We start from the raw sequence: 23,497 nt of genomic DNA, 5'->3' as shown, positions 1-23,497 counted from the left end.
GGAGTGCTTGCCTTACATGCATGAAGCCCTGGGTTTGATTCCTCAGCACCACATAAACAGAAAAGGCCGGAAGTGGCACTGTGGCTCAAGTAATAGGGTGCTAGCCTTGAGCTGAAGAGCTCAGGGACAGCACCCAGGCCCAGAGTTCAAGCCCTACAAGCGACCAGAAAAAGAAGAGAAAAGGAAAAAGAAAAAGCTCCAAATGCAGAGTATGTTGCATATAAGTGTGATGTGGCATCTGTCACTGAACGAGGATTCTCAGGCACAGTGGGGAGAACACTCCTCTCTGCTTCTAGCTTCATCCTGTGGCCACAGCACTGCAACACCAGACCTGAGTCTGTGAAAAGCAGCATGCAGGTCTGAACTCACTAGCCTCTCTCTGGCTGGGCTTCAAGCCAGCAGTGGGCAGCACTGACCCTCAGTAAAGACCCTCAGGGAGACTTTCAAGAGGAGCTCAGAGCATTTCTCCCACCTAACATGGTGCGGGAGAAGCAGGGAGAAGTGGGGGGCCAAATGAGAATGTGGGGGTGGCCCGGATGGATGAACCTGAGGATAGGTGATGGCAAATTTTTAAGGAAAAGACAGCGAGTATATATATCACTAACTCTCCCTCCTCCCCCCATCCTCTGAGGATAAAGGGCTTATAAGCATCCCAAGGACACATCTATCTTCTACAGACCCCATTGCAAATATCCATCACAGAGGAGCCCTGCCCCCAACCCTCCCCTAGCCCCCAGGCCTCTGTCCTTCTGGAAGAGACCCTGGACTTGGCAAGTTGGCTCCCTGAAGCCTGGCAAAACCAAAAACCTAAACATTTATTTAATGCTACAGCAGTTTCAAACAACATGAAATTCCTCTGTGATATTGTTGTTGAGATTTTTTCAAAAGCAAACTATGAAAGACTAGTACTGTCTTCTTCCACTTCTGTACAAATGAAAACATACATGAAAAATTACATATATATGTAATAAGGTACAAAAGGGCTAGGAAAGACACAATTAATTGATAACAGTTGCTATTTCCTAGTAGAGTGGGTTTTATTTTTTTTATGGTCAAAAAGGACTTTTTTCCCCCTTTCCTGCTCTAGTATTTTAGTAGGATAGTGTATTAATGTGGTAGTCATCTAATCAAAGCTAAAATTAAATACAATTATACTAAGAAAAGGAAAGGGGATGTGAGAGAAGTTAGAAAGGAAAACATTGTCCCAACACAAATGGGAAATAGTTGACCAATTTGGGGGGCTCAAGTACGCCTGCTTCCATGTGTTCCCCACAATAAAACAGCTGAAAAAGACTTCTGATAGACATTCATCAGCATGTCAACATCTGACTTTGATTTTCTTGGCCATTATGGGCTGTCTGGCTTTCTTTCTTATGTCATCATTCTAACCATGTGAACTTTACAGAACAGGAAGAGAGCAAATGGTCAGAGAAAAGCCCCGGGCTTTAGGCTACAAAGCACAAATTGATTTCCCACCCTGGGGGCATGCTGACTGGACAGATGCCAGCCTCACAAAGCGGAGGGTCTCATTTCTCCATCAAGAAGCCGACCCCCTCTTCCTGCCCTCCCTTCGTCTGGGGGCAAAGCATCTCCAGTCTCAGGCTGTCTTAGGGTCTCAGTGGAGACTTGAACATGTGGACTCAGGGACCCAGGCCCGGAGCTTCTGATACAGCACTTGTACCTGTAAACCTGGGCACCACCTCATCTGTCTCCATCTGTCAGGAGCTCTGTAACCTTGGAAAGGCACTAAACCAAAGAGAGCAGGGATGGGGGTCTCTCAAACTACAGAGTAGTAAGGAAGCACCTCTGAACACTGCCAGCTTTTATCCTGAAGCAGAGAATGATCCTGGTGACTGACCCATGGTCCACTGCACTTAAACAAGTGACAAAAACCAGGACCAGATGCCTGAGGGTCACTCCACCAGCAAGCCCGGTCTATTGCTCCATCTTGTTAACAAGACTGTCACTTCTTTGCCCACTGTGGACAAGAAGGCTCTCCCCTAGCCTTTCTGGTAACCTTCTACCTCCTGAAAGTCTGAGGGATCCTCACCTTCATGTGTCCTCCAGGGCAGGCAAAGGGCCTGAGATTCTGTCAGGGGAACAGCTTTCCAAGCCACATTGGACAGAGCCTCTGTGCAGAAGGCTTCAGTCCATCTACTCAGCAGTTACCAGGCTAGCTGGTCTATTTCTCTGCTAGTAAAAATCCATTGCATATTGTATTTTACGTATGGGTTATATATCCTAAATAATTTAATCTGATAAAATTTGTCTGCCCTGAGACAACGTTGCCTAGACAGCACTTGATTCCAAACTAAAGTCTATCAACAAACTTCTGTAATAACAGTTTTCATCTCTGAATCATTCTCATTAAAGAAGAAAAGGAAGTAGTGCATAGGAGTATATACGAGTGCACAGAAGTAGACAGAAGTGCATAGGGGTGTACAGGAAGTGCATATGAGCGTCTAGATGTTCATAGCAGCATACACAAATGCATAAGGAGGGTACAGGATTTCACAGGCATATAGAGAAGTACATATAAAGTGTATAGGAGTGTATAAACATGTATAGGAGTGCATGAGAGTATACAGGGGTGCACAGGAGTGTATAGAAGCTTGTTGGAGGACGTTGTTAAAATCCAGCTGCCACTTCAGCCTTGGAATTCCTACCACACACTAATGACTAATTGTATTTTCCCTGTGCAGACAGAGGGCACTAAAGAGTTTGAAGAGGTTGACCAGTTCTCCTTGGGAAATCAAAGCTAGTCTAACCTCCAAGTTATCTTCAAGATCTGTGGAATAGTCCATGCCTGTCCTGAGCTCTCTTTTAGTCTCTGTTCTTTTTTTTATCATTCAAGGTCTTTGGTTCCAGCTTCTTGTCTTTATCTTTACCATGGCTAAAGCCAACGATAGAACCAAGATGCTTAAAATGCCTAAGAAATGCTTGAGCTTTCTCACAACTTAACTTCTGTAGCTTTTACGAGCAATACTCCCAAGTAAATGGAGATATGGTGCCCTGATCTCAAACTGAAGAAAATAAATAAAATAGTACAATATAAGCAGTAAGATATCAGTCATGTAAATATGTTGCATGGGAAAAATATAAAACTAAATATGCCAAATAGTAATTACTTTAATGTGAACGACATTAGCAAATACCAATTCTTTTTTAACTTTTGCTTGGTGAGATGTATAATGAGTTTAGACTATTCTTCAAAGTTGTTCCTATAAGCATACACTCCTATTTTAATCAGAAAAATATATACAAAACAAATACTGGGAGTCTCCAGCACTTATGAGCAAATGTAACTATGGCCTTTGAAAACACACGCATGTGCACTCACCCACACTACACCTTGAGATTTTCACTGTCAAGAAGAGCTCTCAGGATACTGGGGCCTCTAGTCTGTCCTTGGTCTAGTTTAGTTCAAAAAGTCTAATCATGTTACACCCCAAAAGAATGCTCAGGATGGGGTTGGTAATGTGGCTTAGTGTTAGAGGGCTTGCTTAGCATGCATGAAGTTCAATTCCTCAGTACCACATAAACAGAAAAGACTGGAAGTGGCACTGTGGCTCAAGTGGTAGAGTGCTAGTGTTGAGCACAATGAGACTCAGGGTTAGTGCCCAGGCCTGAGTTCAAGCCCCAGAACTGGCCAAAAAAAAAAAAAGGCTCAGGAAATATGTTTCTCTTTCTTTCCCATGGAAGATAAAGGAACAAGAAAGAAGCCGGACAGGAAGAACAGGTCACTTGTTTCATACACAGTTTATAAACATAGGGGACAAACCAAATGCCTGTCCTGTGTGTAGATGGCACCAATTCTACTCCTATCACCTAGGATTCCAACATCCACACACACACACGGACAGACATGGTGCTGAGTCCTCACCATAGAGACACGACACTAAGTCCTTACCATAGAGACATGGTGCTCAGTTCTTTGCATACAGTCTCCCATCAGTTCCCTCCCTCCCACAGTTATTACCTTCATTTGACAGGTGAGGGACAGGTGGCGTACACACCCAGGTCACCTCCAGCTGACATGGTGAGTAACAGCTCCTCCTATGGCTGCCACGTACAACCACACACAGAGGCTTAGGACAACAGAAATGGAAGTGGATGGCAAAGGATTATCTAAGCTAAGAAGGGTGGGGTGACAGGAAAATAAAACCAGGCCGGTGTTCGACAAAAAGATTAAGTTCTGGTATTTTGTAGCACAGTATGGGGACTCTAGTTTATATTAATTTATTGTGTATTTCAAAACTTCAAAAGAAGGATGTTGAATATTCTCAATACAGACATCTGAAAAATGTTTTATTAGACCAATATGCTAATTACCCTGATCTGTTCATTAGACATTGTAGCCCTGTAAAGAAATATCACTATGCATGCCATAAAAACATATAGATATGATGTGTTAATTAAAAATAGTAAGGAAGCTGGGCACTTTACTCCTAGCTCTCAGGCTACCTGTGAGTAGAATCTTCCTAGGGAGAATTATGGTTTGAGATCAACCTGGACAAAAAAAATTCATAAGGCATCCATCTCAACCATTGAAAAGCTGAGTACAGCGGTACATACCTGTCATCCTAGCTATGCAGGAAGCATAAATAGGAGGATTGTGATCGAGGCCAAGCAAGGCCCTATTAGAAAAATAATGAAAATACAAAAGGTTGGGTGTGTATCTCAAGAAGTAGCGACTTCCTAACAAGCATGAGGCCCCAGGTTCATATCCCAGTAGCATCAGGGGGAAAACAAAACAAAACTATTTTTTTTAAGAATGTATCGTCCTTCATCCTGATAAGTGAAAGTCCCACATTAAGGGTGTTGGGGTGCAGTGCTGCATCTGTGTATAGTGGGGCCTCTCGAGCCTCCTGATGTGTACCTCTGCCTCGCTGGGCCCCAGGCCCAGGTCCTCTTCCGTCTCCTCCTCTTCTCGCAGAAACACCAGTCATCCTGCATTTGGAGTCACCCTGGCCAGTACCACCTCTCTTCGCAACTGATTATGTCTGCAAAGTTCTAGTTCCAAATGAAGTCCCATTCTCTGCACTTCCCAGCGGCCATGAATCGGGAGGAATAGTTCTCTAGCCAGGATTGCTGGGTCTGACTTAGCGGCGTGAACCCCGAGTTCACGTCCCACACTCCTGCCTTGGCACGGCCTGAGGGCACCCCCAAATGATAGTTTCCATCTGTAGGCACACCAGACACTTCAGACCCCAGGCTTGGCTTTAAGTGACAAGAATGGAACAAGGGGGCCGAGCAGACAGAATGAAGGCTGGGGCCATGGGCACTGGTGGCCTTGGCTGTGGCCTTGGCCAGGATGGGAAGGGAAGAAAGCTTGGGTGAGGGCCATGTGCTGGTGAGTCGGGAACAGCACGTCCCAGACAGAGCATGAGCACTGGAGAACCCTGGGCAGCGGGGCTGGAGGAAGGCGGTTGAGACTGCTTCAAAGACAAGCAGAGGAAGTGAGGTTTCATTTGGAAGGAAGGGAAACTTTTATAGGGACCAAAATGACAAAAACTGGGTTTATACACTCATCTGGCAGAAGAAGGCAGGGCCAGCGTGGAGCCTGGAAAAACTAAGTGCTGGAACTTATATGTGAATGCACGTGTGTACGTATGTGCACGTGTGTATGGGCATCGTGTTTACACTTTGTCTTGGAAAAAAAACACCCAAATGTGCTCATGATCACTGTTCTTTCAGCCATGCCCAGGGGAGTCCCCATCCCCAACAATGCTCTCTCTCTCTCTCTCTCTCTCTCTCTCTCTCTCTCTCTCTCTCTCTCACACACACACACACACACACACACACACACACCTTCTTCCTAATGCATTTGTACCCCATCCAGAAACTGAACAACACAGAAAGGTGAAAGAAGATGGAATGAAGTCACCTGAGACAAGGGCTCAGGGCAGAGGCAGCCACGCTGTCACCTGCCCGCCATCGCCCACCCAGCATTGCCCACCTTTGCAGTGCTCACAGCAGGCACCCCTCTGCTTCACGGCCAGGGCACAGTCTCGGGCCAGCACTGGGCACTTTTCTCTCTTACAGGTCACTTCTTTATTCTGGGCAAAGAAACAAAAAAGAAGAAAGAGAAAGACTGGAGACATTCAGAATGCACTTCAAACAGAATCACCCCAATCCTAACCAGGCTAACCAGGATCCGGAAAGGCTGCTGCTTTCTCTTCAGATCCTGCCTTCATTCATCCCAGGGAGCAGACTGCTCTCTCTCTCTCTCTCTCTCTCTCTCTCTCTCTCTCTCTCTTGGAGGCAGCGCCATCAGCACAGAACTTCTGAGCCTGGATACTTTTGAGACAGGAGAGGATTTCAAAAGCCTCTTCTCTAGAAGCCAACTTTGCCAGGGAACTCAATGTGGAAAGAAACATTCTCCAGCTCCATTCTCAGGTTTCCTTTCAGTACACGCTCCAGAAAATGATAATATTTGTGGAAATCATAGTTTGCCCATTTTGGCTACCTGGGCCAGGACTACATTGTGAGAACAAAAATATTTTCTCATGGCTGCCCAACAATCCTTCATAGAAGAGTGCATTAAAATGCAGGAATCTAAAGTTCCAACTCAAATAATGGCAAAGCTGAGCACTAAATCGGCTCAGTAAGAGAAAAAAATAACATTCACCATGCCAAAGAGAGACACCACATTCGGGTTTGACAGCCGGGGGGACAGCTGTGTCACATTAGCACTTATGCTAATGAATGTGGCCAGGGCCTCCTCCACATCTTTGGCTTTTATTCTGTGAGGTCAGCTGTAAAAATGTCTCAGAGGAAATCCAAGTTCGATGCGTGAGGAGGGGGAAAGGGGGACACAGGGCCATGTGCACAGTGTGTCTGAGGAGATGAGGGCCGTGTGCATCGACCCAACCAGCATGCCACCAAATCTGACCATGATCTGAGATTCACAGGAACTGCTTCTCTACTGCATACTGCAGCTGCCATTCTTAATTCCTTCAGGTAAATAATTACTATGAGCCCGGCTGGACAGATAAGGAAACAGCCATTCAGGCACAGGGCTAATGGCTCCTGCCTGCAATCCTACCTGCTGAGCGTGGCTCACAGTTTAGAGGCCTCAGCCCAGGAAGCAAGTTCTCAAGGCTCTATCTCAACCAATACAAAGCTGGGTGCTGTGGCCGGCGCCTCTTGTCCCAGCTACACAGTAGACAAAGTCAGGAATATCAGGGTTCATGGCTAACCTCCCCAGGCAAAAAAGTTTATGAGACCCCATCTCAACAAAGAAATCTGGGTGTGGTGGCAGGCCCCCATTACCCCAGCTATAGCAAGAAACATAAATAGGAGGACTGAAAATCCAAACCAGCCCAGGAAGAAGGAAAGAAAGTAAAACAGAGGCAGGATAAATTAGAGAAAAATGAGGCCTGGTGAAGGCAACTCAGAAACAAGGTATTTTGAATCATTATCTTTGCTTCTAAGAGAGACAACAGGACACCTTCCTTATCTCAAGGGCAAGCATCTTTTTGATGGCAGGATGCATTCTTACCTGGAAGAAACACCCAAAACTCAGAAAGGGTAACAGCAGGAGTGATTAGAGCAAAGATAAAACACTAACTTTGCATACCTTTGCCGTCAGACCCTCTGCCTTTATCATATAAATACCCCATGCCAAAGAGCTATGTCTCTCTCCCACACTTAGTGTGCCCCCTGCCTTTCTGCTTGCCTTTTTGTCAATTACTTACTTACTCTGCCACGTTTCCTACAAATTATGACTTATTCAGAAATTCTTGTTCTGTGATCAAAGTTAAGGACCCTAAATGAAGAGTCCCTACTTTTCAAGGGAAACTTCACAAATCTTCACCTGTGTCTGGTGACAAAACCGTATCTCCAAACTAACCAGAGCAAAACATTCTGGAAGTGTGTGAATCAAGAGGTAGAGCACTTGCCTATCGAGCATAAAGTCCTGAGTTTAAATTCTGATACTGCCCAAACCACTCCCCAAACAGGACAGCTGACTTCCCAACACAACACAGCTTTGTAGCCATAAACATACACACACACACACACACACACATACACACACACACACACACACACACACACACACACACACACACACACACAGCCTGCCATGGGTGAGAGCACGTGCTACCTCCTTCCATAACTGATGCCTCCGTGAACTGCTGAATAACTAACTGTGAGACTCTTATCTCCAGTTAACTGAAGTAAGGAGGTCAGTTCTGGCCAGCGTCCTATTGGCCACATGGTGGATGGTATGGTCTGGCATCTTGTCTTCCTGCTGGGGAAAGGAAAAGCCCTCCCCCATCACTGTGATGAGTATGCCCGGATCCCTGGAGACAGGGGCGGGCACTTGGCTGATAGGTTACTGAGCCTGTCAATCCAGTGCCTGGGACTGGGAATTTCCTGTCGACCTGCTCCCTGCCCCAACCCTATTTAGGCCAGCACAGCTGCCATTACACCATACCACATGTCTCCAAGATCATATCCTGTGTCCTGTCTCCTGGCTGGTCTCCAGTCATCATGGCATTCTAATTCAGCTCTCCATCGGAGAGTTGGTATTGTTTTTGTTCTTTCTCTCTAGGCTGTTTCCTAACCATCTTAAGTGTATTTGGGGGCTGCAGGCTGCCTGCACCTGCTGACTGCATAATAAAGACTCCAATATTCCAACTTTCCAAAATGTGGCTTCTGGGTGAGTTACCTTACAACAAACCACCAAAAAACCGGAAGTGAAACTGTGGCTTAAAGTGGTAGAGCACTAGCCTTAAGCAAAAAGAGCTCGGGGACAGAGCCCAGACCCTGAGTTCAAAGCCCCACAACCGCCAAAAGAGAAAGAGAGAGAGACATGGTGAGGGCAGAGCAAGATTCATTTCGTGGCAGTCATGGGAAGGTTGTCTAGTACACTGGCCTCGGGTGAGAACTGGGCAGGGAGTGAGGAGGTGAAGATCACAGGTGAGGCTGAAGGATCATTATCTGAGTCCCCCTCAGGTGCAGCTGTTACCACTTTATTACTGCAATAGAGCAGGAACAAGGGGACCCCTGAGCTTTAGGCTGTTTTTCTTTAAGATGCTGATAAGAAGAGGAGAGGTGTCAATCTTGTCAATCCACAGGTACCAGGGTTTCAGGGCTGCCAGGGGTGGTGTTCTGTTTTTCATTTACTGGTTGTCAGGGTAAGGTAGGAGCTTCTTTTCCTCCCATCCTTTTTCTTCTCTTCTCCTCTTCTCCCCTTTCTTCTCACTCCCTCTTCTCTTCATTCCCATCCCCCTCCACACAACCCAACCCCAGGTTTTTGTGTTTTGTTGGTTTTAGAGTCTACTCAGTGGTAAACCAGTGCCCCAGGAGGCTGACTTTATTTACTTCTCCTGAAGCTGACAGACAGCAGTCTCCTCCTGGAACTACAAATTCAAAGGCCCCCTAGAGTTCTTCACAAAGATGGAGAGGGGCGGGTTCCCCAGTGATTGTGGAAGCAGCCTGCCAGGGCTGAGGCGGCATCCTGAGCATCCTCTGCCTCAACAGGGCTGAGGACTGCAGAGCTGGGCCTGTGAGAACAGGCCAGGCTCTCTGGCTCCAAGCCCTGCAAACGCCTCTCCCTCCCTCCCCTTCCCTCTTCCCCTCCCCTCTCCCCCCCCCACTCATCATGTTGGTACCAACACCAGCTATGTCATGACTCCAAGCTTTATGCTTGCAGCTTTTCTGAAAACATACCCTAGTCATGGTCACGATTCAAATCAAAGACACACACTGTACTTAAATGTTTCATACCATTGACCGTGCTCACACCAAAGGCAACCACAGGGTCCACTCAGCCTGGCAAGCTCTGCCTGACACTATTAGCTGTGATTTTGCTTTGAACAGATTCCACAAACCAAGGTGGGCACCAATTTTGCTACCCCAGGAAGGCTGGGTGAATGTCCTCATAAGCAGAGCTTCTGTCCTTCCACGGTGTGGCCTTACAGGTTCAGCAGACACAACTGCAGCCTTGGAGAAAGATGCCCCAGTGTATCTACGAAAGGAGGAGCCCTCAGACACACAGCTCAAGCTCTCGGGACAGACAGAGTGCGAAGATGTGATTTGGGACCTGATTAATGGGAAGGGACACAAGATCTCAAATATAGGAACTCTCTGCTAACTGAGAAAACTGAGAGCTGGTTAACTCCATGATAGGATCCCAGAGTCATGATAAATAGCTTGTAATTGCAGTCCAGCACAAAAGTTATTCTAACCAGATGGCCTGGAGATTCACATCTAGAATTGTGTGTGTGTGTGTGTGTGTGTTCCACTTGGCATGTTTTATACGAGATCAGGAGCTGTACTGGTGTGGAAATGCCCCATCTAATATTGATATCTGCAGGTGTCTTCTTGGTGTGGATATGGAATTATGCTTAGAGAGTCACAATCCTCAAAGGAAAAAGTTAAAACTCCATGGAATCACTGGTGAGAGGCTGATTCCTCATCTCCATAGCTGAATCAGCAGAGACAGGTAAATGCAGAGACTTTGGGTAGTGAAGATCACTTTGATTCCTAGATTTTGCTAGGAGACAAAAACACTTTCTGGGAGCCCCAAAGCTCCTCCAGGAACAGCAGGGGTTCACACCTCCTTCCCCCTCCCAGAGGAAAAGCACTAGAGGAGAGGGTCACTCCCCCTCCACATCTGCCCCCCACCCCACCCTGTGCTCTTGTTCATTGAAGAAACATCTCACAGTGACTCACATGCAGCGGTCCAAGTCCCATGCAGACAATTGTATGCACTCAGCAACCCCAAATTCTGCCTCATCCCCACCTGACACTACAAATGCTGGTTAGGAAAAGGACCCTAAATCATATGAGAGGCAAATAGAGGCAAATTGCAGGACACAAATAGAGTCCTGCAATTAAAAGCCAGCTTTGGTACTTCCTAGGAACTTGGAAGACAGCCTAGAATAAATAGATGTCCCTGTCCTGAGACTCAGGGTAGATTTGGGGGATCCTGGTGGCCTTATGCATGTGAAATGACCAGGGGGTTCACTTGGCTGCCACAGCCAGCCATGGGAAGTCCGTCTCCAGATAGCTCTGGGAAAGAGGCGCGGATCAGAGACTGATGGCAATGAACCAGCCGTAGCACCTCTGCAGGCCAGCCTAGCATCCGGTATTCTTCCCAACTCCACATGTAGCTGGTTTTCCCCTTCCTCCCCCCCCCCCCCCCAACCTCTGCCCTGCCGGCCACTGCCCCCTCCCTAACCTAAGCAAACACTTGTAATGGCAAAAATGCACTGGAGGAAAAGGTCAGAGACGTTTTTAAAACTCTGCCTAACCAGTAACTAGAGGTAGCAAACCTCACCACATCTTTCCATCCCAGGCTTGCCCTCCTCCACTGATCATTAAGGGTCACCAGCTGGAGTCTGTCTGTCTGTCTGTCTGAACGAATGCCTCCTTTCCAAATGGTGGACACTGGCTAAAAGCATCAATCCCAAAACACAGCCTCTGTCCACCCCAACAAGGGCCCCAATATGCAGAAAATGGCCAAAGAGTCTGGAAAAAAAAAGGGAAAAAAGTCTACATGGCTGGGGAACATGAGCCAAACCACAGCTCTAACAAGAACCCCTGCAGCTAGCATGTTATCCTGCTAGCTTGTTATGCTGCAAATGAGCCACTAGATGGCAGCACAGAGCTCCAGGTTCTAGGAATCCATTGTCACCCTGGGTGGGGTCCAAGCATCTTTGAGTCTGGTGTGCAAGGATACATCTTTGTGATTGATAAGGGAAGGATGGAAAGAGGCAGAAGTCAGCAGGGCATCGCCATCCGGTACTTCTTGCTTTCCTCCAGCAGAAAAGTAATAATGGCTTTGAGACACTCTGGACATTACCAGCCGATATCTTGAAGCTCTGCTTGCCTGAGGTTCTTCCAGAAGCAATCCTATTCAAGAATAAGGATTCTTATTCTTCATCTGACCTTTTGTTCATGCTGAAAAGCAACTAAAGGCTGGAGATGGAAACAGAGTGCCTCACAGAAAGACAGTGGAGGAAAGGCGTTGCCTACAGACACCGTTCGTTAGGAAACAGCCTGGCAAACCTCCCGAGGTAAGAATGCCTCAGAGGTGGCAGGACATGGCAGCGGCATCTCACTTTGTTCCTTTCTCCTGTGAAAGCAAGGCCTCTCATTTGTCAAACAAGCCACCAGGCAAGGTGGCTCTTGTCTTAACTCCTATTTAATCCTACTTACTCAGAAGACAGAGATCGGGAAGATGGAAGTTCAAGGCCAACCAGACAAGACAGGTTAAACCTTAACCAATTTAAAAAAAAAATCTGGGTATAGTAACACACACCTATCATCCCAGCTACTTAGAAAGCATAAATAGGCGGATCAAAGTCCAGACTAGCCTGTTTGAAAAACAACAGCAACAACAAAACTAGAGCAAGAGGACTAGGGTGCTGTTCAAGTGGTAAAGTGCCTGCCTGGAAAGCACAAAGCCTTGAATTCAAACCCAAGTACAGGGGGAGAGGGGGGAATTCAAATACTAGATCTCTTTCAGAAAAATCAAAAAAAGTCTGTGAACTTGTGATTTTCTTTCTGCTCACCAGAGCACACAGGCCAAGTAGCACCGTCAAAGGCAATGACAGGCAGAAGTGGCTTTGGCTTTTGCTGGGCACCGGTGGCTCACACATGTAATCCTAGCTACTCAGGAGGCTGAGAGCTGAGCATCGCAATTCAAAGCCAGCCCGGGCAGGAAAGTCTGTGAAACTCTTATCTCCAATAAATCACCAGAAAACTGCACTCACCTGAGCTGAGGAGCTCAGGGTCAGCGCCCAGGCCCAGAGTTCAAGCCCCACAACCAACAGCTTACCCCTCCCTTCCACTCAGGTGCTCGGCCTCTTGTCATTTCATCATGGCAGCCTCTTGTTTGGGGAAGGGGCTTATGGAATTTGCAGCAATCCAAATTTCCCACTCAGGGGGCTGGGAAGGTGGCTCAGTGGTAGAGTGCTCGCCTTGCATGCATGAGGCCCTGAGTTCAATTCCTCAGTACCACATAAACAAAAAAGGCCGGAAGTGGTGCTGTGGCTCAAATGGTAGAGCACTAGCCTTGAGCTGAAGAGCTCAGGGACAGCGCCCAGGCCTAGAGTTTAAGCCCCACAACAAACACACCACACACATACACGCAAAAAATCCCCACTCAGGCTGGGTGAATTAGCTCACCCATATAATCCCAGCTACTCAGGAGGCTTAAATAGAAGGATCATGGTTCAGGTAAGCCTAGACAAAAAAAAATACAAGCTCCTGTATGAAAAATAAAGCAGAAAGGGTTGAAAATATGACTTCGAGTGGCCCGCCTAGCAAGCCTGAGGTCAAAGTACCCCACAAAAAACAAATCCCCCACTAAATTCAAATATTCATGACCATGAACCCATAGTCATTCATTCACTATTCATGGACTGCTCTCTGTCATCAGCTCCACATGCCACAGGAGAGAAGTGGGCCTATCATGGTGGAGCTCTGGGAGGTGAAAGGGCTTGGGGAGGCGGGGCTAGAACACTCAGCCTATGTGTCACTGCGCTCCGAGCAACACGCATGTGTCCAGAAACAGCTCAGCCTTTGGGGTAACAGGACAAGGGACACTAGCTGGTCAGAAAAACACACGGGGTCACCTCTGCCCCAATAAAAAGTACAGAATTCTGCCAGACACTAGTAGCTCATGCCTAATAACTACACAGGAGCTAGAGACCTGAGGATTGTGGTTCAAGGCCAGCTCAGGCTGGAAAGCCCATGAGACTCTATCCCTAATTAATTACCAAAAAAAAAAAGAAAAGAAAAGAAAAGAAATGGAGCTGTAGCTCAAGTGGTAGAGCACTAGCCTTAAGCACAAAAGCTCAGGGACTGCACTCAGGCCCTGAGGTCAAGCTCCAGACACAGACACAGACAGACACAGACACACACACACACAGAGTGCAGAATTATACCTTCAGTCAATAATCCGTGGCAGCTGGTGAGCCATATAACCACTTTGACTCTTAATCAAATGCTCATTACCGGCGAACTTTTCCCACATACATACAAGCATTCCATGTGGAGAGTCTCAAAAGTGAAATACATTCCCAGGAATATAGCTCGCTGATGTACAACTTCCCAAAGAAGCGCCAGGAGGGAATGATCCAGCAACAGTATGTGTAAAAGTTAAACAAGTCCATTTCCCCTGTAAGACCCCAACTGTAACCAACTTCAGCCCTGAGAGAGCCAAAGGGGTGCTATGGTACTTTTGAACAAGGGTGCCCATTTCTCTTAGACAATATCACACCACTTCTCCTAGACAGGAGAATAGTACTTTGTACTATTACACTTTCTGGTGACATTATGTCACGCGTTCTGAAGATGCTCAGACAGAGGAAGGGTACACAATGAACTCAGAGGTCCTGGGCTCCTCAAAGACCCAGCAAGCAGTAGAGCTGGGACTAGAACCTGGTCCCCAGGCCTGGAAAGCTAAGACACTATGTTAAATGTATAGGTGTATCTTAATAGAATCCGATCAACTCCCTACATGACTCTTGAGATTTCCAGAATAGAACGTGCCACTGAGCTACTCTGGAGCTTTTCTAAAAAGAAAGGCCTCCTAGACTAGAAGTGAGTCCTAGCTGAGCTGTCTGCCTGCACAGGTTAATGTAGGGGAGGCGCCTAGAGGGCAGGGGGCAGGAGGTGGGCAAGCTGAGCTGACTTGGAGCCTTTCAAGGTTTTCAGATGCAAGGACAGAGAGGAAAGTTACAGAGTGAGGCACACAGGCAGCAGCCCAAGATGCAAACAGGACCAATTCTATCACCGCTCTGACCAGCGGTGGGGGAGGAGGGAGCAAAAAAAGTGATTCTCTCAGGGCTGGGAAGGTGGCTCAGTGGTAGAGCGCTTGCCTTGCATGCCTGAGGCCCTGGGTTCGATTCCTCAGCACCACATAAGCAAAAAGAAAAAAGCCGGAAGTGGCGCCGTGGCTCAAGTGGTAGAGCGCTAGCCTTGAGCTAAAGAGCTGAGGGACAGCGCCCAGGCCCAGAGTTCAGGCCCCACGACCGGACCCAAAAAAAAAAGAAGTGAATGTTTATTGGGCCTTTCCCAAATGCCCAGTTGCTCCCTTCCCATCCTTCGCACACTAGATGGCTTCAACAGCTGGGATACAGGATGGAGTAGGGGATGTGGGATGGAGTTGGGGTGTGGGATGCAATGGGGATGGGAGGTGGAATGGGGGGTAAGGGAGGGAGTAGGGGATTGTGAGGGAGTGGGGGATGTGGGATGGAGTGGGGATGAGAGGTGGAGTGGGGGATGGGGGGAGTGAGGGATGGGGGAGGGAATGGGGGATAAGGGGTAGTGGGGGATGTGGGAAGTAGGATGGGGTGGGGATCGGGTGAAGTGGGGGATGGGGGGAGTGAGGGATGGGAGATGGGGCATAGTGGGTAAGATGAGGAATAGAAGGGGGATGGAGGGGAGAGGGGAGAGGGGAGGGCTGCAGAGCATGCCTCCAAAGGCTTCCTGACTTGGGAAGAACTGGCAAAAAAAAAAAAAAAAAGCAGCAATGGGGCAAAAGAAAGGCTGGGGAATAAATGGGGTTTCTGGCATGTGGCAGGGGGTGGGGTGGGGGCCTCTCCCGACATCTCTGATTATTTTCCACTGCTGGGCTGCCTTCAGCACGTGGCGAATAATGAATCTGTTTGTCTGCTGCCCCCAAAAGAAAAATAAGTAAGCAAGGGGTGATGAAAGTCTCGGAATTTTCTTATCCCTTTCTCCCGAGCTCATCTGAACCAATACAAAGATGACGGATGACATTTGAGAGGGTTCACTTTCACGGCCAGCAGGATCGGGGGCTCAGAGGGCAGTGGTCAGGCTCCTAATCTCAGGGGGACAGTGAAAAGCTGCTAGCCAGGCAGGAAGAGTATGAAGAGAGAAGATGGAGGGGGTGAGGAGTTAAAATTAATGATAAAAGGCAGACACTGGTGGCTTACACCTGTATTCCCAGCTACTCAGGAGGCTAAGAACTAAGGATCATGGTTCAAAGCCAGCCTGGGCAGTAAAGTCTGTGACACTCTTATCTCCAGTGAACCACCAAAAAGCTGGAAATGGAGGCACAGTTCAAGTTGTACAGCACCAGCTTTAAGTGAAAAAGCCCAGTGAGAATACAAGGCACTTGAGTTCAAGCCCTGGTACTAGCGTGAAAATTAAAATTCAAAGATCAAGAATTCAGTGCACCTTTTTTTTAAAAAATCACGTACCTATGATTGTCTTCCAAGGATGCACAAACGGCACGTGAAACACTGAAGTGGACAGAAGGTGTCGGATCCGGTGGGCAAAGCCACCTCGTCCTACGTCCGGCCTTAGAGAGCTGCCGCCGCTGTCAGCGCCTGTCACCTTCCAACTCTCCCTCCCACCCCATACCCACCAAGCCAGCAAGAACCCTGCATTCTTGTGGGCCAGGAACAAGCCACAGAGTAGACAGAATAAAAGATTTTCCACAGATTGCCCCGGGTAAAGCCAGTGCGCTGTTGGGAGCTACCAAAATACCTGATTCTGACAAGTAAACAGAAGGGCCAGCCCAGGACCAGGCAGGGCAGCTGAGCTGCTCACAGCCCATCCGTCATTTTGACAAAGCAACTTTCTGGTCGCCTGTGAGGCACGTTTAAAGACATCTGTACAATTGACCCTGACCACCAGCAATCACTGAGCCTTTCAAAGGTCCCCTTGGGGCAGAAGGACCAACCTGGCTGCAGCCTGCGTCTGTGCAACTCCACGGGGCCTGGGTGCCTCTGGTGGCAATAAGGGGAAAGGTCTCTGCCAGGGCTCTGTCTACACTGCAGCTAACCACAGCCCACGTCTAGTTAGGCTGAGTAATGGCAGATGGGACACAAGAGGCAGGAGCTCTCCTGCTGGCTACAAGTCCACAGAAGTGAAAAATCCAGGCTCAGACAGCCTCCCTATCCGCAGGCAATTCCGAGCTGGGCTTGCTCTGACTCACTCAGGGCCATTAGCCGTGTGTTTTCCCCACCAAAGTCTCCCCAAGGGCCACCTACACATGTCAGGAAGAACCAGAGGAGCTGTCGATTTATTTCCTAGGCTTAGAGCGTCCGTTTAATCTACTTGCTTCCATTTTCAAACTCATTAAGCCATCAGTGAGTGCCAAATTTGAATACGATCCATTTCTGAGAGGAAGAAGCTATAAAGAAATTCAAGAAGCCAGTTACACAAAGAGCGTCCTTGACATAAACTTGTTGCTAAGGTTTGCCTCCTTCCCCAAAGGAAAAATAAAATCAACCATGGTTAGGCTTTTGCTTGTTTGCTTGTTTGCTTGCTTTGTGCCAGTCCTGGGCTTGAACTCAGGGACTAGGTGCTGTCCCAGAGCTGCTTTGTGCTCAAGGCTAGCACTCTACCACTGCAGCAGCTCCACTTCCAGTTTTTTTCTTTTTTCTTTTTAAGTAGTTTATTGAAGATAAGAATGTTACAGGCTTTCCTGTAGTTTATTGAAGATAAGAATGTTACAGGCGGGCTGGGAAGGTGGCTCAGTGGTAGAGCACTTGCCTTGCATGCCTGAGGCCCTGGGTTCAATTCCTCAGCACCACATAAACAAAAAGAAAAAAGCGGGAAGTGGCTCTGTGGCTCAAGTGGTAGAGCGCTAGCCGTGAGCTGAAGAGCTGAGGGACAGCACCCGCCCAGAGTTCAGGCCCCACAATTGGACCCAAAAAAAAAGAATGTTACAGGCTTTCCTGTCTGGGCTGGCTCTGAACCAGGATCCTCAGATCTCAGCTTCTTGAGTAGCTAGGATTATAGGAATGAGCCACTAGCACCTTACTAACCATGGCAAGTTTCAACAAAGGTTTCCTCATCACAAAATAGCAAGGTTCTCGGGAAGAATAAAATACCTAAAGACTACAACATCCACAGGAAAACAAATGGCCTTTCACCAAATGCCATTTTTGGGCTAGAAACACATTTTCCTGAGGGCTAAATGTCTAACACTGAAGAATTCACATCTATCTGACTAAAAATCTGTGAATGTGTTTGAGCCACTGCTGCAGGCCAGGGACTAAGACAGTTTTTTGCAGAGAACAGAAGATATGAATTAGATACACGCTCTGCCCTCGGAGACCTTCCAATCCAAGAGAGGAGGGGCCAGAGCATGAGCAGCAAAAGTACCTGGCTTGTTACTACAGGAGAGACAAGAAGCACTGGTTCATGAAGGGAACTGTTGGGTCCACGCAAATTCCCCTGCCACAAGCTCTCCAAGATCCCCCAAACCTCCCCAGATCTTGAGATTTCCCATTAGTGAATGAACCCTTCTACAACCTACATATTGCAGCCTCTTGGGACCTCACAGCCCCACAGAGAAAGCTTCGTCCATGAGGGTCGTTGGGCTCTTTCCAACCTCAGTACAAGCCTCGCCCAGAGCTGCGTGCAGAAACCATCTGCTGCAGAGAAAGCACAACAATCTCCTCCCTGCTCTGTGAGAAGATAACACTTAACACGCTTTCCTAGTCTTCCAACTCAGATATGTTACCAATAAAACATAAAACACAACCACAGTAGGGTTCCAACACCATTCCAAAAATTACGCTACCACAGCTGCCATGAGCAGAAATAGTCCTCTTTTCTTATTTGTGATAAGAAATATAGATAGATGCTCTTCAATTTGACGTGGAATTCTGTCTTCAAAACTAATGTAAGTACAGCTTGGCAGGCGCTGGTGGCTCATGCAACTAATCCTAGCTACTCAGGAGGCTGAGAGCTGAGGATTGCAGTCAACCCTGGTAGGAAAGCCCCTGAGACTCATTTCCAATCCACTACTAAAAGCCAAAAGTGGAGGTATGGCTCAAGTAGTAGAGTGCTAGCCTTGATCAAAAAAGCTAAGGGACAGTACCCAGGCCCTGAGTACAAGTCACCAGACCAGCACAATTAATTAAGACTTAATTAATTAATTAACAAGTCAGTACATAGGAAATGCATTTCTTACACCTAAACCATTCTAGCTTAGCAGGGTGAGGTGGTAGAGAGTGTTAAATGGCCTTGCCAGGGCGCTACACCACCTCGAAAGAGCTAAGGTACCCATGAGACCAGAAAAGGATTCAGATTCAAAACATAACATACAGTTTCTACTGAGTGTATATTGCTTTTGTTCCTTCATAGTCAAAAAAAAAATTCTAAGTGGACCCTTGGTAAGCATTATCTTATTGTGCTTATATCTTACAATCATTAGACACTTTGTGGGATCACACAGTTCTTCACTGGAGACAACGGTCCATCTTTTGGTGTAGTTATGCAACTTTCCCACCATCAAACACAACCTTCAAAGTACTAAGGCAACGCAAGACACCCAGAGGAGGCAGGCACCCCACAGACAGTGGGGGAAAAGTCAGGAGCAGAGAGGAGGGCCTGGGGACAGAGATGGAGCGCGGAGGTCTGTTTGTTGGTGGGTTTTGTTTGGTTTTTTAAGTTGTGGACCCGTAGAAAACATCTATGGGGTAGAAGAGCGGAGAAAATGTCTTGATTGTATCTTGAAGCCCTCCAGTATTTAAAGTTGGGGATGATAAAGAAGATCCAGTTACAAAGCAAGGTCAAACAAAGATAGATAAGCAGACTTTGTGGCACTGGGTTTGAACACTGGACATCATGCTTGCTAGACAGGCCCGCCACCTCTGAGCCTCACCTCCAGACCAATGATTTGTGACATCAGTTCTCACTTCCTGCTGGACCATGATCTACCTGTCACAGCTGATAGGATAAGCACACACCACCACATCCAATGATCAGTTAAAAAGGGGTCTTGTGCGCTTTCTGGCCTTGAACCTGATCCTCCCTGCCTTAACCTGCCAAACAGGATTGGAGGCATGAGCCACAGATGCCTGGTTCAAATAAACAGATTCCTATGAACCCAACACACAGTTGCTGAGGGAATTCACTATATGGAAGTCCCGACACACACCTAGACACATGCCCATGTGTGTGCACAACAGTAGGTGACCACCCCCCAGGTGACATTATGATGTGAATTCGGTGGCCACGGGCAGTCACAGACTCTACATCAGGCACAGAGAGAGGAAGATACCTGAGGAGGGGTCTGCTGCTCTCACCTTGAAATCATCAGGTCCTCCAGCCCACATTTAAGTGTAGGGAAATTATGACTAGTTACAAGAGCACAGAAGCTAAGTGTGTATCATAGATAGAGGTGGAAGTGAGAAAAAATTACAGAGTAAAAGAAAGGAGTAAGAAGGGACAAAAGTCCTAAAACCATACCGTGCAACGTCGGACACCATAGTGAGATTTGCTTTCAATTGCTGATCCCCAAAAGCCTGACTCAATACCAGGACCAAGATACTGATCTACAGCAGGGTAGGAAGGATCCAAGGGTCCAAGAGGGAGCTGCATCCATAGGCAGCATCAGCCAAGAAGCAGGGCAGCCAAGCCCCAGGAACAACTTGGGACCTACTCTGGAAGCAAGAAACAGAAGAGAAACCAGAGCTAATGGTGTGTTGCAACTTGGGATGAGTTTTCCTCTCTGTCCTTTTCTTTTCTTTTCTTTTCTTTTTTGTTTGTTTGGTTTTGGTCAGTTGTGGGCTAGAACTCTGGGCTTGGGCGCTGTCCCTCAGCTCTTCAGCTCAAGGCGAGCACTCTACCACTTGAGCTACAGCGCCACTTCCAGTTTTCTAGTGGTTTATTGGAGATAGGAGTCTCACCGACTTTCCTACCCAGGCTGGCTTTAACCGTGATCCTCAGATCTCAGGCTCCTGAGTAGCTAGGATTACAGGCGTGAGCCACCAGCGCCCAGCTTCCTCTCTGTCCTTTTCAACATCATATTTCATTCCCACATATTGGGAAGCTGTTAAAACTTTCTCCTGGACGTTTATTCACCAAGCTAAATTAAATCAACACAAAATGGTTAGTGACAAATATTTACTGACCGTCTTCCCAAGCACTTGACTCTGCCCTGAGCTATCACTTCAGCTCTCCCAGCTACGCTCCCAATACCACAAATCACAGTCACAATCAGTGAACGCCACACAACACATTGCATCCACCAGTGTCCAGCTTCTGGGGCACCTGAGGAAAATCAAGCCACTGCCCTGTGTCCATCAGAGGCTGAAAGCAAGAGTTAAAAACTGACCAAGAAAAACAAAACACAAAACTTGAGGATCAGTGCCATCTTGGAAAAGCTGGGCCATCCCAAACAAAAAAAATAATAGTCAAAAATAATAAAGATGGAAGTGATCATGGTGAAACCCTGGACCTGTGAAATGTCAAGCTAATTTGATTTTATTTATAAGGATTCTCATTCAGATAGGGCAAACTGAAGCCAGGCACTTGTAGCTTATGCCTGTAATTCTAGCTAGTCAGGTGGCTGAGATCTAAGGATCACGGTTTAAAAAAACAGCTGGGGCAGACAACTCTAAAAGACTCTTATCTCCAACTAACTAGCAAAAAGCCAGAAATGGAGGTATGGCTCAAGTGGTAGAGCACTAAGCTTGAGCAGAAAAGGCTAAGTGAGAACAAGAGTCCTAAGTCAAGCCCCAGTACCAGCACACACACACACACACACACACACACACACACACACACACACAGAGTGACAGGGAGATTCGCTGGCCCCTGGAATAGAGCATTTTCAGCAAATTCCCGGGTACTCTCGCACACATTAAAATGTAACAGCTGGCCTGGGGATAAACCTGAAGCTGAAGAGAAAATTCTTACCAAGGACTTGTTAATGGCTATCAGCCTAAAAAATACCCCTAGTTCCCCAAACTCCACTCTCTGGGGCCCCCCACACCACAAAATATATAAATATATACACATAATAATCATAAAAGCTAGCACAAAGGATCATAACTCATTCCAACTAATCAGATATTCTTGCCCACAGTTAATATCTCTGGTTTGCATAAGTTAATCAATTTTTCAAAGCACTCTAAGGCAATAAAAGAGATCTAACTTCAAAACTTTCTGGAACATAATTTAATCTCTTTTTTTGCTCCTGTGAAAAGTGTTTCTCCAATCTTGCAGTGCCTCAGGACATTATTAACATAAATGTTCAATAATTATGTGACAGATTTAATGGCCATCCATCAGTCGCCTGCCTATTTCAGCCCAGCCAGTGCGGTTCCTGTGGAGTCCTGGTGAGCCCCCTGGTCCTCAGGCTAACCTGGCCTTTCCTTCCCCCACCCCACCCCCTCACTCAGAGGGGTCTCAGGGTGAAGGGAAGAGCAGGTTCATTTGAGGATCACAGATTGAGAAACACTTTACCCACAACACAAACTAAGAGATAGCTGACTTACCACCACGCTTTATTTTTAGTTTTAAACTTATTAGAAATTCACTCTGAATTTAAAGCCTCCCCTCCTCCCCCCATGGTAAGTACACTGATACAACCTGACAGGATAAACATCTGCCTTGAAAAAAGTCAAGAGGCTCAAAACGTGCATCCGGTTGAACCACACGAAGCTGCTGTTTCTGTGGGTCAATATCAGACAACGATCAACCATTTCGTAACACCAAAATGTGGGGAATCTAGATTTATTCCATAAGGCCAGTGAATATGCAAAATAAGGAAAGAAAAGGTCTCTTCAGCCTGGCACCAGTGGCTCACACCTGTAATTCTAGCTAATCAGGAGGCTGAGATCTGAAAGACAAGGAGGGAAGGAAAGATGTGAGGGAGGGAACAAGGGGGGAGGAAGGAGAAAGAGAAGAGGAAGGAAGGAAGGACAGGAAAAGGAGAGGAGGGGAGGAAAAAGGAAGGGAGGGGAAAAGGAAGGAAGGAAGGACGAGAGGGAGGGAGGGAGGGACGGAGGGATGGAGGGACAGAGGGAAGGAAAAAGGGAAGGAAAGAAGGAAAATTGCTCTTAGCTGGCAATGAACAGGAGAAAATCACTATCTTAAATAACTCCCCGAACTGGCCCCTGCATCTCCAACAGAAGCCACCAGACCCCTCCCTCGCTCTTCCAGGACCCAGGACACAGTGCCACTGCTCACCCATGGGCCAGTGGACAGCTCACTCTGGTGCCCCCTAACTATTGCCACCACTGTTTCTAACACACTTGAAAAACAGGAAATTGCCACAACTGGGTCTCAAAGCCCCATCCCACTCCAAGAATAAAGCACAGGACCATGGCTGGGGCCTAATTGTTCCCAAACAGGAGAAAGTCTGATTGATCTATGTCTGCATATTCAGGAGACCACAGCATGCCGGGCTCTGTGAATGTGCTATGATTTCTGCTTTTATGCCATAAATCTCAGGAGCAGGAGGAAACCCGCAGGCCCAGTGCCCCTCCAAAGCAGGTGAACTTCTGGGGACACAGAATACAATGAGACCATTAAATAGGGTAGGGAAGGTTCTAGAGGGGCAGAGATATGAACGGGGCAGACCCTGTGCTCTGAGCTCAGAGACTGCTTTGCTCTCTTGGCCCAAACTATTGTGTTCAGCTAAGAAGCAAAACGGAACATGAGTCGTCCGGCAGCTGTAATAAGACGCTCTGAGAAAATATGCTATTTCTTCCCTCGCTGAGGAGAATGCTGGGAAGGGCTAAAGGAACCTCCAGTGCGG

The 23,497-nt window shown here is 47.3% G+C and overlaps 1 protein-coding gene across 1 annotated transcript in view; it reads right to left on the bottom strand.

Annotated features, from left to right (window-relative positions):
- The window catches only part of Bmper (BMP binding endothelial regulator), a 222,671-nt gene that overhangs the window by 185,852 nt on the left and 13,322 nt on the right, over positions 1-23,497 (bottom strand). Inside the window, exon 3 of the mRNA XM_013035143.1 lies at positions 5,960-6,059. Within this exon, the coding sequence (XP_012890597.1) occupies positions 5,960-6,059 (100 nt within the window). The remainder of the gene's footprint in view (positions 1-5,959; positions 6,060-23,497) is intronic.

This window comes from Dipodomys ordii, unplaced genomic scaffold, assembly GCF_000151885.1.
Source record: "Dipodomys ordii isolate 6190 unplaced genomic scaffold, Dord_2.0 Scaffold205, whole genome shotgun sequence".
NCBI lineage: Eukaryota > Metazoa > Chordata > Mammalia > Rodentia > Heteromyidae > Dipodomys > Dipodomys ordii.
The sequence above is the reverse complement of the archived record's forward strand: the minus strand, read 5'-3'. Positions and strand labels throughout refer to the sequence as shown.